This window comes from Mustela erminea, chromosome 11 (genome assembly GCF_009829155.1).
Source record: "Mustela erminea isolate mMusErm1 chromosome 11, mMusErm1.Pri, whole genome shotgun sequence".
Taxonomy (NCBI): domain Eukaryota; kingdom Metazoa; phylum Chordata; class Mammalia; order Carnivora; family Mustelidae; genus Mustela; species Mustela erminea.
Window position 1 is genome coordinate 26,229,321 of NC_045624.1, and position 17,129 is coordinate 26,246,449.

Genomic DNA, 17,129 nt, shown 5'->3' on the forward strand with positions numbered 1-17,129 from the left:
GACTCAACTTTTATTTCTGCACTTATTGTTGGCTATGTAAGATAGACTATTGAACAATGAGTTTACTTACCTCTTCTAAAGGCTAGAGGTTGTGGATTGGGCAGGCATGGAGTTTTCCATTTCCCAAGAGCTAAAAAATTATGTCTAGTTGAGTGAGATAAGACTCTTCACAAGTTCTTGACTGTCTTTCAGGAATGGAAGGCATCTAGGGGGCATGATTAGTCATTACTTACCTCTTTAAGGCCTTGGAGAGGTGAGCTAAGCCTCTCTTCATTACTTTCTCCTGCTTTTTTGTCCATGACAGTAAGAAGTTGGTTTCCACTTGGAAAATGAAGGTGGAGAAAGACCTTTCTTCCCCTGTCTCTGAACTTTTGTATTGCTTGCTTGCTTATATTCAGGAATGACTGTGATGAAGCTTGAGGTCTCCATCTGGCTTTCAGTTCATATCATAGGACTGAGTCTTTTTTTATGACCTCTTCCTCTAAGAAATTATTAGCCTGCTAATTTAGAAAACCACCCTTATGTTTCATTAGTTTATAATTAGAATTGCTTTAGTGGGTCATAAAAACCAGTACTATTATTTCCTCATTCTCTCTTATAACTTAGGTTGCATGCTTTTATTCATTTAATTAAGCATTTTCTTTGCCAGCCTTGTACTAGACTTAGTTGTTGTCCATAGTGATAAAGTGATAAACTCTCAGAGAGTTTATCATGAGGGAGATGAGGAAGACCTAAATTTAATCAACTGGCTAAGGCATAGTTGTGTGCTATAACTAAAGAAGCAAGCAGAGTGCTTTGGGAGTGAGAATGGAGAGATTAATGCTAACAGGGGAAAGCCTTCTAAGAGGTACTGAATTTGAGCTGAACTTTTGAGGATAAATTGGATGTTGATAGATGAGGAAGAAGAGGCCAGCACTCCAAATCTTGGAATTGCAACAGCAGTTGTCAGACTTTTATAATGAAAATGTGGACTTTCAGTTTCAAAAGCTAACTGCTGAAGAAGTTGACTTAAGTATAATTTTAAGCAATGGAATGTCTGCAGGGTACTGATACATGATTTCATGCTCTTGTGGCAGTCTTTTTCAGGGATCATTATTAAAGACTTAGGATACTTTGTGCTGTACACTTTGTTTATATTCTAAACCATAATTTAAAAGTATATTTTGTATTTATGGTTTCTATACATGGTAGAACTGATTTTTAATAAATATGTAACCAGTAACCCTATTTATATGATAGAATTATAATATAGTTGGCCCTTAGAAGATGATGTACTCAGAATTACTACAGATAAAATGTTTTAAGCAGCTATCAGTGGAATGCTTTGCTACATTACTTCTCAGGTAAAATGGATTATAGTAATATTTAGGTTCACAAAAATTACTTTCAAGTTACAAATTGCTTTGTTTTCCATCTGCATTTTTAAGTTCTTCTATTTCAGTTTACTGCTTTCTCTCCACTTTACAAATCATGATTGAGAAAAATCAAAATGTATACTCTTTTTCAGTTTGGTTGTCTTTTTTTCAGCAATTTCTGGAATCTTCTTATGTGTTAATGATATTAGTCTCTTTTGTCATAAGTGTTAAGATGTTTTTCCCGGCATTTTAGTTAGAGTACTGATGGTCTTTGAAATACAAATGTTTAACCTGCATTTGGAGTTGTAATTTTTTTTAGAGAGGCTTTTCCATCCATTATAAGATCTGAAAAACAGTAGCCCTGATTTTCTTAAAATTCTTTCATATTGTTAAAAACAGATAATTGCATATATTTCCTGGAATTTTGTTTTGTATGTAGTGCAAAATGATCTTTTTGGTGGCAGCTCACTTATTTTAAAAGCATTTATTAAATAATGTGATGTGTAAGTCACATACAGTATACATACCTGTACATAAAGATCTGTGAAGCAACACTTATCAGAGAGCCTAAGATGAATTTTCTTCTCACAATATGTGACCCTGTGATAGTTCTCCTTAACTGAGAGGAGGACTATTCAGATGTTGTCCAATTTTTAATCATTAGAGTATTTGCTGCAATCTCCACATAAACTTTTTGGAGATATAATAATACAGTCTTACTGTTAAATTCAGTTTTTTAGTTCTTCATTTATCATTTTAGTATTTTTTTAAGACTTGGAGGAATATGTTGCTTGCATTTGCAGTATCCATGCTAATTTGCTTTCTGTCTCTATCCCCTTCTGGACACTTCATATAGATGCACTCATTCAGCATGTGGTCTTTGCTTCTGGCTTCTTTCACTTGACATAATGATTTTGAGGTTCATTTATGTTGTAGCATGTATTCATTTTGCTGAGTATCAGTATACTTTTATAATTATTTAAAAAATTATTCTAATTGTTTTGTCTTTCTTATTTTCAATACGAACTCTGTTAGGATAGAGACCATTGCTAAAGTATTACCATAAATCCTCATACCCAGGAATACCATCTATTGTGATTGCTCAGTACATGGAGTAAAATGTAAAACTCCAGAACATAATTCCAGAATAACATTTATGAACTTATGAAATATCAGCCTGCATACCTATCTATCTATTCTGTGGGTTTTGTTTTTTGTTTTTGTTTTAAATTTATGTATTTATTTATTTTGGAGAGAGAGGGAGAGAATGTGAGATAAAGTGTGGCAAGGGGCAAAGGGAGAGATCTTTTTTTTTTTTTAGATTTTTTAATAAACATGTAATGTATTTTTAGTCCCAGGGGTACAGGTCTGTGAATTGCCAGGTTTACACACTTCACAGCACTCATCACAGCACACACCTACCCCTGCACACACCCACCCTAGTGTCCATAACCCAACCCCCCTCTCCCGACCCCTCTCCCCCCAGCAACCCTCAGTTTGTTCTGTGAGATTAAGAGTCTTATGGTTTGTCTCCCTCCCAATCCCATCTTGTTTCATTTATTCTTTTCCTACTTCCCAAGCCCCCCATGTTGCAGCTCCACTTCCTCACATCAGGGAGATCATATGATAGTTGTCTTTCTCTGATTGACTTATTTCGCTAAGCATAATACCCTCTAGTTCCATCCACATCGTTACAAATGGCAAGATTTCATTTCTTTTGATGGCTGCATAATATTCCATTGTATATATACACCACATCTTCTTTATCCATTCATCTGTTGATGGACATCTAGGTTCTTTCCATAGTTTGGCTCTTGTGGACATTGCTGCTATAAACATTCGGGTACACGTGCCCCTTCGGATCATCACTACATTTGTATCTTTAGGGTAAATACCCAGTAGTGTGATTGCTGGGTCATAGGGTAGCTCTGTGTTGGTATGTATATTTCTAGCATAATATTTATGCTTCTCTTTCCTTCCTTCCATTACCTTTTTCAGTATAATCAAAACATGAGGGGATATTTATGTAATTTCACACCAACATAATAAAGCCAGTGCTGGGTGCCTCGCCTTCAGCTCAGGTCATGATCCTGGAGTCCCGAGACTGAGTCCCACATGGGGCTCCCTGCTCAGTGGGGAATCTGCTTCTCCCTCTGACCTTCCCCCTCTCATGCTCACTCTGTCCCATTCTCTCCTCTCTCTCAAATAAATAAAATCTTAAAAAATAAAAAAAAAAGCAAGTGCTACTATATAAAATCTCCCTGTGAAATTATAAGATTGTAGTATATAATATTGTCTTGATTCAGTGATTTGCTTTTATAACTTTTACTTGGGTGTTTCAGTAATAAACTTTTATATAAATGGAAACTTACTGAAATACTGATTGGTTTATAAACAGTGCTATAGTAGATAAAAAGAGGTAAAACAACTTTCATGGGGGAATTTTCTTGTGGATTGTATAATTTGTACGTGCATGCATGCTTCTTTGATTGGATGAATTACCAGCTTTCCCTTATAAAACTCCAAGGCAATTTACACTTAATCATGCTGATGAAATTAGGTGAATTACTCAAGATTGCAGAATATAGGACTTAATTTATCATTTGTTATCTTTTCCAGATTTAATCAGGTTACATGAACTTAAAAGTTAAATACTTTGTCAGCAGTTTACATATGAAGTCTTACTAAAGCATGGAAGTCAAGTCTTTATCAAGTTTAAATATATATTTTAATATCCTAAAATGTATTTTAAGTAATTTATATTTATTTTTATATTACATTAGCACCTAAATGCACTATTTAGGTAGGTAAGGTAAGAATACTGATTTATGGAAGCTCTTTCTATTCTTCCTAACTTTCCTGCTGCTGGTGTTAACTATCAAAATGGACTGTTGTCTTTTAATTTTGTAACTTCATTGTTAAAATATAAAGTTGTAAGTTGGTTGTAATTTCGCAAGTTATTCTTCCTACATTTGGGAATAAGTTAAAATGAGGCATTGGGAAAGAAATTATTTTTATTAGTTTATGTAGCCTTTTTTGATGGATTATTTATTTGGTAAGACACTTCACTTCCTTGAAGCAATAAAATAAAACATTTAGCAGTTTGCCTTGTTAGTATTTGTTAAAATGGGTAGCTTTGTTTCTACTCATGAATCATGTTAATTGAAAGAACCTGAAAGCTATTTAATATGTCATTTAGATTGTTACTTGTTTTGTTATTGAGAGCTAGTTATTGGACAGATTTTTTTTTTTAACATTTTATTTATTTCAGAGAGAGCCTGCATCTGTGGGGGGAGGGATGGGCACAGAAGGAGAGGGAGAGTATCCCAAGCATACTTCCTGCTAAGCATGGATCCTGACCTGGGGCTCAATCTCAGGACCCCAAGATCTCAGTCTGAGCCAAAATCAAGAGTTGGATAAACCCAGGCACCTCTGGACAGATTTTTCTGAATGCCACTTGTTTTCTTGAATCTGAATTTTTGTTTCCTTCTTTCTTTGTTAATAAAAATCATATTAATTTGAAATCATAAACGATAAAAGTCATGGATGATACTTTCAAAAAAAAATAAGCCAAGAGAAAAAGTAAGGAACAGGGACTTAGCGTATGATAGCTCAGATAAATGGTGTACAAATATGCTCCATGTAAGGAGATGCCACTTTCATCCACATAGTCACTTATATGAAAACATGCAAGTGTGGCGATTTTAGGCTTGTCACTCAAGTCCTGATGCAGCTGGAGACTGCCCTCTTCCACACAAATCTGCACAGCGCATGGAGCCAGCCCGTTTACCCACTCAGAATTCTGAGCATGCCCTTACCCATGTGGCACACACATACCTGTTGTGATGCTCTCTGGGCATCCCCTGAGGTTGCTTTTGTCTCTCCACAGTCCATTCCCACCCCAACTCTGAACCTGACACAGATCCTAACCACCCTAACTCTGAACGTGACACAGATACTGGGGCAATGGGGAGAGGGAAGGGTCTAGAGAAGCAATGTGTACATTGCAAGTGGCATTTGTGTCCCTCTTCCTTTTTTTTTTTTAAGATTTTTTTTTATTTATATGTCAAAGAGAGAGAGCGCGCGAACACAGGCAGACAGAATGGCAGGCAGAGGCAGAGGGAGAAGCAGGCTCCCTGTCAAGCAAGGAGCCCGATGTGGGACTCCATCCCAGAATGCTGGGATCATGACCTGAGCCGAAGGCAGCTGCCTAACCAACTGAGCCACCCAGGCGTCCCTGTGTCCCTCTTTCTGATGGCTTTTAAGAAAAGGCTGGATATAGATGCATGTGTGGTTGCAGCCAAGACTTCGCCTCTCTTGGGCTCAGTAAACTTCCTCTGGAAAGGTTTTTGGGTTGTGCAATATTTCTGTTTGAAAAAGGAAAGGCTTTTTTTCATTTTCAGGAAAGCAGTGCAAAAACTAGGGGTTGCCTTATAAAGACTCTGTAGATAGTGGACCTGTTCTCAGTTTCCCATGGTGTCTTTTGCCGTCCACCAAGTCATTTTTTGGAAACAAAAACAAGATACAGGAATAGAGATGATCAAGATTCCATAATGCATGTTGGGTTTATAGAAGGGTACAGTAGAGCCATAAGATACTTGCAAAAAAAGAATGTCATTCTGTTAAAAATAAATAAAATTGATCTTTGATTTTTTTGTAAGACTGCTACGAGAAAAATGTCTTGAAACAATACTCCTCACAAATAGAGCTACTGAAAAAGCAAACTTAGAATATAAATTTGGTTTCAGTGGATCCTGCTGATGTATTAAGAAGTGAGATGTAATATTATTTACTCTTTGAAGATGCTTACCAAGATTTTGATTTTAAGTTTTTTTAATGTTCTCTAAATTATTTCCCCTTCCTCAAAGAAGCAAATTTCTTTTCCTCCCGCCTTCCTTCTCTCTCTTTCCTCCCCTCTCTTCTTCCCTTTCCCCTCTCGTTCCTTTTTCCCTGTCCCTCCATTCCGGCTCTCTTCTGCTCCATCTCTTTCTCTCCCCTCCACTCTGCATTGTCTGTCCGTCCTTCCTTCCTTCCTTCCTTCCTTCCTTCCATTTTTTGCTCTATGTCTGGTAATTGTTTACTGTCTTCATATTTTAAAATGTAGGTATGGTTTATTCTAGGTTATAGACACTCATCTTGTTTGCTTTATATGTAAGTACTTTGTTTTTCCATACTTTTTGGATTACTGCAGCTTTGTAGTACATCTTGAAGTCTGAGATTGTGGTACCTCCAGCTTTGTGCTTTCTCAAGATTGTTTTTCCTATTTATCTCCTCCTGGAATGGGAAATCAAAACTAGTAGAATTTTAATAAGGCGCCTTGATTGATAATGTCACTGTGGGGTGGGTGGGAAGAGAGCTGCCTGTCTGGCTATAGGCTCCCTAATGTGGTAATTCAGAGGGACTTATTCTGGGTGGTAACCCCCACACCAGAAGCCTTAGTACTTCCCGGTTAATCAGTGAAATGTCCTTGAAAAACAGCTTGTGTTCCTGGATGTGGTCTGTTTAAATATTCTGCCTCCCAACCTGAAATAATTTTCCTGGGCAGTAGAGGTCAGGATGCATGGTTATGGAAACAGTTGCTGTGTGTGTCAACTTTTAATTAACCTTGATTTTGGCTCTGCTTTTCACTTCCACCCTTAATCCCAATGACTCCCATCTTCACTGTAGCCACTTTATGCTATCTTCTGGATCGTCTCCCCTCTACTTTTTTTCCCTAACCCTTTGCTTTCCCATCTTCCTGAAACATAGTGCTATCTTCTCCCCTGTTCCTTGACTCCCTTCTCCTCTCTTCCTTCACTGTTCTGGGTGGATGCTCTTCAAATATTGATACTGTAATTACTATGGTACTAGGTAAGACTAGAAGGCAACACATTTTCTCAGTGTGCAACTTTCTGAAACATGCATATCAAAAGGCAACATCTGTTACAGTTTTTACTACCACCAGTATTTGAAATTTTCATTTTCATAACATCGCAACTATTAATTTATTTTGCCAGCTAAAGTGTATATGTTTCTTGTTCTAACGTGTAATCTTCTGTAAGAAACTAGCAAATCCTTATTTTTATTTTTTTTGAGCTGTTGTTATAATTTTCTATAAATTGTTTGTTCCTTTGAATTTCATAGTCACAGTGAAGTCCTGGGCTTTATAAGCAGTTTTCATAGAATTTTTATGCAGTATACTGACTCTTCATCACATTTGCTTCAAATATCTTCTAGTCTTTGTTTTCACCCCAATTTTAATTACATTTACTTTATAAATTATATTTTAATTGAACATGTTTATCTGCTTCATGATTTCTAAACTTTGAAGTAATAAAAAAGTTACTACCCCTCCAGATAATTTATTCTAATTAAGAATTTTAGTTTTGTTTTACTAAACTTTCTAAAATTAATTTTTGTGGAATACTCTTGCAGAATAATTTGGCAGTGCATTTTGAGAGCCAAGAAACTGTCTCTGTATTTTGATCCTGTTCTCAGAAGGTTTAATTAAAAGGAGGGATAAGAGTTTGTTTAGTGGTTTGAATTCAACCATATTCTTACTTTGTCAAAAGCTTTGAAGTACTAAAATGTAAAATATTTTTGTGTTTTCCAGATTATTGCTCAGTTGTAACAATTGTGGACCAGACAAATGTAAAGTTAACCTGCCTGCTCTTTAGTGGAAAATATGAAGCCCTTCCAATAATTTATAAAAATGGAGATATTGTTCGCTTTCATAGGTTGAAGGTATAGTTTGTACTGTCCAGAACTCATATCTGTTTGAAGAGAACTGTGTATTTTTCTAGCTAGCCCTAATTATATAGTTGCTATGGTAGAACATGGCAGTAAGCATTTCAAGAGACAAGAACAAATATAAATAATATTAGACATCAAATATTAATATTCAGAAACCTCTTCATTTGGACAAACGGCCTGCCTTCCCTCCACAAGAAATGCCTTAGATGCCGTAATTTAGCCACGTTGCAGCCTGTCTTCTCACTTCGGAATGTGGACTGATGCTCTGAAGGTCCATGTAGAGCTGATTATAAAAAAACAAACAAAAAAACACCCTAAGCCAACAGGGCTTTTCTTTTTTTTTTTATATAAAATAATTATACAGTGATTGAGAGGTTGTATTATTTTTCCATTTGTTGTATTAATTCATGTACACTGAAAAGCATTGAGACATTAAGTATAAAATCAAAGTAAGTTGAACTTCATTTATGAAAAATGTGTTAAAACATGAACAGATATGTTGGTACTTTTAAAATTATGCTATCAACTGAATGTAAGGAAACCTTTAATATGAAGGTTAAGCTATCAAATAGTATGTGATTTTTTAAAAAAAATTAAATACTTTAATATTTTAAATCCCTTAGGGTTTAAGCATTTCAATCCCTTCATCTTTTCCTCTTATTTTATGGGTTTCCATAAAGTTCTTTCATTATCTTGGTTGTCTTTTTTCTTCTAATACTTCAGTTTATCTATGTCCCTCATGGTCAGTGCAGTGCCCATAGATGAGCACAATATTCTGGTGTGTTCTCTCTTGAGTTTTGGTGGGAATTACCTTCTTTATCTCTTATGCCTTTCCCTGAGAATAGATGAATAGTAGAGAATATTTGTGTAAAGTTAAAAAGGAAATAGAAATATTATTATTGTAGCAAATTTATCCCAACTTCAAAAAATAACTTATTTCTCACATACTATTGTTTCAGACAGTGCACTCTTCCCTCCTCATGTTTTTAGTTGTTATTCTTGCTGTTGTTTAACTGAAGTAGGATATGCATCTCTCAGTTCTATTTATTTTAAAGAGAATAGACTGTAGGTTTTGTTTTGTTTTGTTTTTGTTTTTGTTTGTTTTAGATTTTTGTTTATTTATTTGACAGACAGATCACAAGTAGGCAGAGAGGCAGGCAGAAAAAGAGAGAGAGGGAAGCAGGCTCCCCACTGAGCAGAGAGCCCGACATGGGGCTCGATTCCAGGACCCTGGGATCACGACCTGAGCTGAAGGCAGAGGCTTTAACCCACTGAGCCACCCAGGTGCCCCTAGGTTTTGGTTTTTTAATGTCTGGCTTATACTTGTGTGAGTCAACCATATTACTGCATATAGTTTCACTTTGTTCATTTTCATTGTTAAGTGTGTGAATGCATCAGAATTTATATATTCTGTGGGACATTCAGTTTGAGGATATTATGCTGCTATAAACAGTCTAATACATAACTTTTAGTGAATATATATATTAATATTTTTATTATTAATGAAAAATTTACTGGCTAGGCTTAGTATATTAGCTGTATTATGTTTACTTGAACATAGACCAATAGAATTTATCTAATCTGAAGAATAAGGATAAATAAGAGATTGACAGAACCCTGGGGACCTGTGCAATGATATCAAATTGTGAAACATCATTTGAGATGCACAAGAAAACTGTGTGAATGGGAAACAGAAATATTTATAGGAATACATAGAAATGACCAGAATTTTTCTAAATGTGATAGAAAACATTGACTTACAGATTTTAGAAACTCCGTGCACTCCATGCATGGCACCACAAAGCAAAGCATGCCTAAACAAATCCCTGTGAAACCACTGAAAAAGATTTGAAAAAAGAACTTGAAATGAGCTGGCAGAGAAATAACACATTCCGTATAGGAAACTTTAATACGAGCCGTCTTTGATTTCTTATCAGAATTAATGGCACTTGAGTAACAAAGCAATGATAAATTTAAAGTGGTGATAGAAAATTGATTCACCTGGAATTTTGTAGAAAGAGAAAATATTTTTCAAAAATGAGAGAATCCACGGTCAGCATATCTTTACTACTATTAAATGCTAAAGGATGGTGGTCAGGACAAAAATGAATGCTACCAGCCAGAAACTTGATGGTTAGGAAATAACTAAAAACAAAGGAAATGATAAAAGACACTGTTTAGTTTTTCTTCCCATAATTTCATTAAAAGATAAATGACTATTTAAAAGAAAAATGGTGACATTAGTAAACATGGAGTTTATAAAATATGTAGAAGAATATGAACGATAGCACAAAGAATGGTTAGGGTGGTTAAGTGGAATTAACCACCGAAGGGTTAGTACATACCTTCAAAGATTATTACACTTTAAGTGTAAAATGGTATATGGGCAAGTGGGAAATATGACCTGGAAAGGAGGGATGATACAGTGGAACTATATTGATTCCAAATAAACTTTGAGATAAGGATTCTTTTATAGCTCAGAGGAGGTAAACAATACTAGTAAGTTCAGTGTTACACAGGAAAGGAACAATAGAAAAACAGTTTTTAAAAGGCAAAGAGGACACAAAAGGAAAACAAATAAGATAGACTTAAATATAATCATATCAATAATTTTATGTAAATGGACTAAACACTGGACTGAATAAAAAAAGAATAAATGCCAACTTCCTACAAGAAATGAAGACTTCACAAACAAGTTATAAGTAAAACTGTAGAAAAGATATACCAAGCAAACAATAAGCGCAAGGAAAATGAAAGCACTTTATTAATATCAGACGGAGTATTGAGGGAGATTAAAAGGGGGGGGAATTTCATAAGGATAAAAAGATTGCTTAATGAAGAAGATGTAACCATGGTAAATGCACCTGCATCTCCCAGCCAGGCCTCAGAATTCGGAAGCCAGTCTTTGTGGCTTATCTTGGCCCTCAGCCAGACCGGTGACACCTTCGCCTCCCTGCTTTTTATTCACTTTGAAGTCTTGTATTTAAGCATTCTGATTTACCTTGTAATGGTCATAAATAATTGTCACTTACTTATTTTTCCCTTTGTAAATTATACGCTAGTAAGAAAAGTAAATGTAAAAGTGCAAGCCTGGTAGGATCAGGGAGTCGACTCCCTAGACCTTTAAAAAATAGAAATAAATACTACATAGTGTTCTAAGTTTACATGGTGCTTGTGAATCTTGATACAGCCCAGTTGACTTTTATAATTTTGTGTGCTAATTAAGTAAAATATATTAAATAAGCATATCCTCTATTAACTATCCTGGCAAGACTTTAGAATCTTTCAGATTTCTTGAGTTTTGGGGTTCTCCATCAGTAAGCTGTTTTGTTTTCTGCTTTGCCCAACTTCGTTAGATCCAAGTGTATAAAAAGGAGACTCAGGGTATCACCAGCTCTGGCTTTGCATCTTTGACATTTGAGGGAACTTTGGGAGCTCCTATCATACCTCGTACTTCAAGCAAGTATTTTAACTTCACCGCTGAGGACCACAAAATGGTAGAAGCTTTACGTGTTTGGGCATCAACTCATATTTCACCTTCTTCGACATTGGTAAAATTGTGTGATGTTCAACCACTGCAGTATTTTGACCTGACTTGTCAGCTCTTGGGCAAAGCAGAAGTGGATGGAGCATCATTTCTTCTAAAGGTAGGTATTTTAAATACTTGAAATTATAAATTAGCACCACCTACATATCTAAACAGAGCTTATATTTCACTCTGGTGGGATAAATGTGCATACTATGTATTATATTAAGAACTTTAAGTCTAACTTACCATTTTTGATAAGCCTTGGTATTCATGCAACTCTACTCTTGAACTTACACTTTCAGAGAAAAATAGCATTCTCAATGGTTTAAATATAGTTTATGCTATATTTATTAATATTAGTATTAATTAATAATTAGTATTAATAATTTAATAGTTTTTTATGTTATATTTTAGTTGCAATTCTACATACTCATATTTCTGCTTCCCTGTCAGGGTAGCCTTCCTATTTACTTATTTGGCTAATTCATGTTGGGTTCTTTTCCCATGTCATTTCACTGCCTGTTTCATTGGGTAGATCACAGATAGTTTTGAAGTGTTTATCTTTGTTCTTGTTCTGTTTTGTTTTTAAATCAGCATGATTTTTTTTTATTTCTTTTCAGCGTAACAGTATTCATTGTTTTTGCACCACACCCAGTACTCCATGCAATATATATCAGCATAATTTTTAAAAAGTAATGTAGGGGGCACCTGGGTGGCTCAGTCTGTTAAGCGTCTGCCTTTGGACTCAGTTCATAATCTCGGAGTCCTGGGATTGAGCCCCGCATCAGGCTCCCTGCTCAGCGGGAAACCTGCTTCTCCTACTCCCCCTGCTTGTGCTCCCTATCTCTCTGTCTCTGTCTCTGTCAAATAAATAAACAAAATCTTGAATAAATAAGTAAATAAATAGTAATGTAAGACCCATCTGATATTTGTTTATACCTACCTCAATTTACTCATGAGTAGCTTCTTTTAAAGAAAAAAAAAAAAAGACTTTATTTATTTATTTGACAGACACAGTGAGAGAGGAAACACAAGCAGGAAGACTGAGAGAGGGAGAAGCAGGCTTCCAGCTGAGCAGGGAACCCGATGCAGGGAGCGCAATCCCAGGAGCCTGATCCTAGGACCCTGGGATCATGACCTGAGCTCAAGGCAGACGCTTAACGACTGAACCACCCAGGCTCCCCAACTCATGAATAGCTTCTGAAAAAGTCAGTTGTCTGATATTAATCCACATCTACCCATCCTATGCAGAATACATTTAAACAAGCACTGCTTCAGTTCTGCTCCTATCTGACTCAAACAGTGGGATAAGAAACAGTACAGAAGCACGAGTATTGGGTTTAGCTTTATCATCATTTATACCTTGCCCTTTTGAAGGAATGGGGAAGATAGAAATCCCTGAATAAAAGATGAAGTTTTTAAAGTTGAAAGTGGCACATTTATATGCACGTGAAATACTGTAAAAAAATAATTGCATGCTATAAAAAAAGTTAAGTTGGGGAACCTGGGTGGCTCAGTGGGTTAAGGCCTCTGCCTTCAGCTCAGGTCATGATCCCAGGGTTCTGGGATCGAGCCCCACATCGGGCTCTCTGCTCAGCAGGGAGCCTGCTTCCTCCTCTCTCTGCCTGCCTCTCTGCTTGTTTGTGATCTCTGTCAAATAAATAAATAAAATCTTAAAAAAAAAAAAAAAGTTCAGTCAAGTGTCTGCCTTCAGCTCAGGTCATGGTTCCAGGGTCCTGGGATTGAGGCCCACATCAGGCTCCCTACTCAGTGGGAAGCCTGCTTTTCCCTCTCCCACTCCCCCTGCTTGTGCTCCCTCTTTCTCTTTCTCTCTCTCTCAAATAAATAAATAATTGTAAAAAAAAAAAAAAAAAACTCTACACTGTATGAATAATATATTCATGATAAACAATCATCATTTCAGATTGATGAAGACAGATTGTTGAATAGTTATTGTTATCTATTTGGAAAAAGGAGTCAGATCTATTTATAAAATATACAAATTCCTAACGGATTAAGTATTGATACAAAATTAGAAAAGTTCTAGAATTTATTAAAAAAGAAAAAAAAAGACTAGATTGTAAGTGATTAAAACTGAAGCATAAAATAATGTAGGAACACTACTCTCTCAGCTCCTCCCCCAAAAAGACTGGTAGCTTCGTCTAGAAAGCTATTTTGAAGTCACAAAAACAGTATACATGAAATGAAGGAACAGTTTCCAAGGGGAGAAAAATGTTTGGGACATATAATGTAACTATTCCCAAAGTGTTTGTTCTGGTTCTTTGAATAATCTAGGGAACAGTGAGTGACCCAAACTCAGCGATTGTTTATTTGAAATTTGGCAGTCACCAACATTATTGAATACTTCCTCTGTTAAGCTGACCCTGGCAGACAACCTCACTTGTAGAAAAATCAGTGTTTTCTGTTCAGTAAGCCTGTTTCTCTTGTCCAGCCAAATTTCTTACATACAGAGGCATTCTTACCTCATGCCAGATGTCTCTTGCCATGCCCTTTATAACAAAGCGTAGCATTGTCTTAAAAGCCTAGCACAACACAGGCTAGCTGACATGTTGAGGGTGATGTAGTGCATACTTACTCATCCTGTGCCCTTTGTCTCAACATGGTTTACATAGCAATCCAATATATCTTTTCCTTTTCCAGCACCCATGATTTTCAGGCATTTGAATTCATAGCCTCTACCATAAACCAAATGTTTCTATCTGTACTTTAAAGCCCTTTTCCAAATTAGAACAAAGTGAAAAAATGAGCAAAGTTTAGAATACATTTCTAAAAGTTAGGGATTTATACTAAAGAAAATTAGCAGATATAATCATAAGGGTTTATATATAAGATGGTAAGAAGGATAAATTCAACCATATGTTAGTACTTTTTTTTAAGTAGTGTGAATTTTTTTCCTCTTTACATTTACTACATTGTCCTATATCTATGCAGTCCTTTACAATCAGAATATACACCATATTTAAAGTTTAGCCGGTATTTGGGGGGAATACCTTTATTGACGTTTAAGTTATATTATTAACAGCAAATAAAACTCTTTTAAAAATCTTTTACAGTTACACAAAATGATCATTAAACTTTGCTCTACCCTATCATGGCAGGTATGGGATGGCACCAGGACCCCGTTCCCATCTTGGAGAGTCTTAATACAAGACCTTGTACTTGAAGGAGATTTAAGTCATATCCATCGGCTGCAGAATCTGACAGTAGACATTTTAGTCTATGATAATCATGTTCAAGTGGCAAAATCTCTGAAGGTGATGTTGAGTAGCAAGTGTTTGCTCTCTTTGTTTTTATAAATGCGGGTTAAATCACATTTACAGATGATATTTGAGGTCTAGAAATTAACTCCAAATTTATTTTTTCTTTAATTTTTAATTTATAAAATATATTGGAAAAAAACTCAATTATTGGAAGATGCATTAAGTTATAGTGGCTTAACAACTTTTTAAAGTAAAATTAAATTCCCTGGAAATTTCCAGGAAAAATTTTTTGTATGAGGTTGTATAAAATATTTGTAAGCTTAAATGTTAAGCTTTATTAATTGATTTTTCAAAATCTAACCTACAACTTTGTACTCATTAATTTAAGAAACTTTTTTTAAGATTTAATATTTTATTTGATAGATCACAAGTAGGCGGGGGTGGGGGGGAACCAGGCTTCTCCCTGAGCAGAGAGCCTGATGTGGGTGTGGGGGGTGGGAGAGTGGATCCCAGGATCCTGATGTCATGACCTGAGTCAAAGGCAGAGGCTTATGTCACTGACCCACCCAGGTGCCCTAGTTTCAGAAATTGTTAATCCACCTCATAAATTGTGTGTGTTTATACTATATAGTTTATTAGAATTTGCTCACTGCTTTTGAGTTATTTTTTAGGTAAAAGTGAACTGTCCAGATATGACACTTCTTGATTATTAATAGTGGGAATATTTTATTTTATTTTTTAAAATTCCTTTATTTGCAAGTATCTTTTCTAGCAACAAGTGGCATCAATAATAGCAATAATAATAGTAATATTTGTCCAGCACATCATATGTATTTAGTACTATCCTGTGCGGTTGGTATTGTCACCTTTCACATTTTACAGATGGGAAAACTGAGCAGTCACAGGTTAAGCGCAAGATTTCATGGCTACTTGGGTGAAGCCAGTATTTGAATATAGTGTTTGTTTCCAGGATCAGTCCTTTTAAGCAGTATAAAGAAATGACTTTCTTTATTGCAAATAGATTCTGTCCTACCTTTAGGGAGTTATACAGCCTACTTATAGAAAGTTATATGGCCTACTTATGGGAAGAAAACAGTAAAAGTAAATTGCAGTTGTTTTAGATCTGAATTTTATGCCCAGTTTCCCTTTGTAAATAAATGTTCTTGAAGAAGGAAATCGTTTTCACACACACAAATAAACCCACCCAAATAAACTCAAATCAATAAATTAGGTTAAAGTCAGGATCCAAGAAGGTGATAACTGAATTTTCTTGTCCTTTTATGTGTGTGTGTGTACATGCTTTCATACCTAACATATAAAATGACGCTGAAGATGCATTTTGATGCTTTTCCCTAATTTTCTCTACATTGATTACTTTATTTTGAAAACAAATGTAATGATAAAACCAACTCAGAGTCTTTTTTAAATACAGAGTTTTGGGGCACCCAGGTGTCTCAGTAGGTGAAGCATCTGTCTTGGGGTCAGGTCATGATCCTGGGGTCCTGGAATCAAGCCCTGCATCCTGCTTTCTGCTCAGCGGGGTGCCTGCTTCTCCCTTTCCCTCTGTCTCTTACCCACCAGCTTGTGTGCTCGCTCCATCTCAAGTAAAATAAATACAATCTTAAAAAAGAAAACACACATAGAGTTCTTATGAATGAAAAAGATTTACATTTTTAGATTCTACTTTCACAATTTAATTCCCTTCTCTTTCTCTGTGCTGCTTTTATAGGTTTTTCTGTTCTCCCTCGCTTGTCCTGATTCCCTTGTCCAGGTCATGAACAACAGCTAGCACAGTGTTTTCCTTATAGTAAGGTTGAAGTAAATAATATCTGCTAGTGAATGAGTGTAAATTTATGTCAGATTTTTTTCAGATCCCTTTTTGTCTGCTTTATCTCACCCACTAGAGGGTGCTCTGAGCACACATTACTAAGAAACTATAGGGCACTTAATCTTTTTCTGAAAATACCATAACATTACATTATTTATCTGTAATATAATAGAAAAATGAAAAGGATTTTCTCTCTGTAAGTAATGTAACTGGAAGCGTTTATTTAATGTAAATGTTTATTTGTTTTAAGACAACTTTATACAATTTGATATTAAGAAATCCTGAGTCAGATGACATTGATACAAATGAATTCTTATCAGTACTTGAAGACAGCTGTTCGAAATTGCATTTTTATACTGAAATACATGGAACAGAGTTTTGTTGTATAGGAACAGGAAAAATTTTTTTTAATAAAGAATAATTAAAACAATCTTAAAGTATAATATAATTGGCTTTTATATATG

General features: G+C 35.5%; 1 protein-coding gene across 6 annotated transcripts in view; it reads left to right on the forward strand.

Annotated features, from left to right (window-relative positions):
- The window catches only part of POT1 (protection of telomeres 1), a 77,762-nt gene that overhangs the window by 34,505 nt on the left and 26,128 nt on the right, over window positions 1-17,129 (forward strand). For all 6 annotated transcript variants that reach the window (XM_032304456.1, XM_032304459.1, XM_032304453.1 and 3 more), the window contains exons 8-10: window positions 7,948-8,078; window positions 11,444-11,734; window positions 14,736-14,891. In XM_032304456.1, the coding sequence (XP_032160347.1) occupies window positions 7,948-8,078; window positions 11,444-11,734; window positions 14,736-14,891 (578 nt within the window). The remainder of the gene's footprint in view (window positions 1-7,947; window positions 8,079-11,443; window positions 11,735-14,735; window positions 14,892-17,129) is intronic.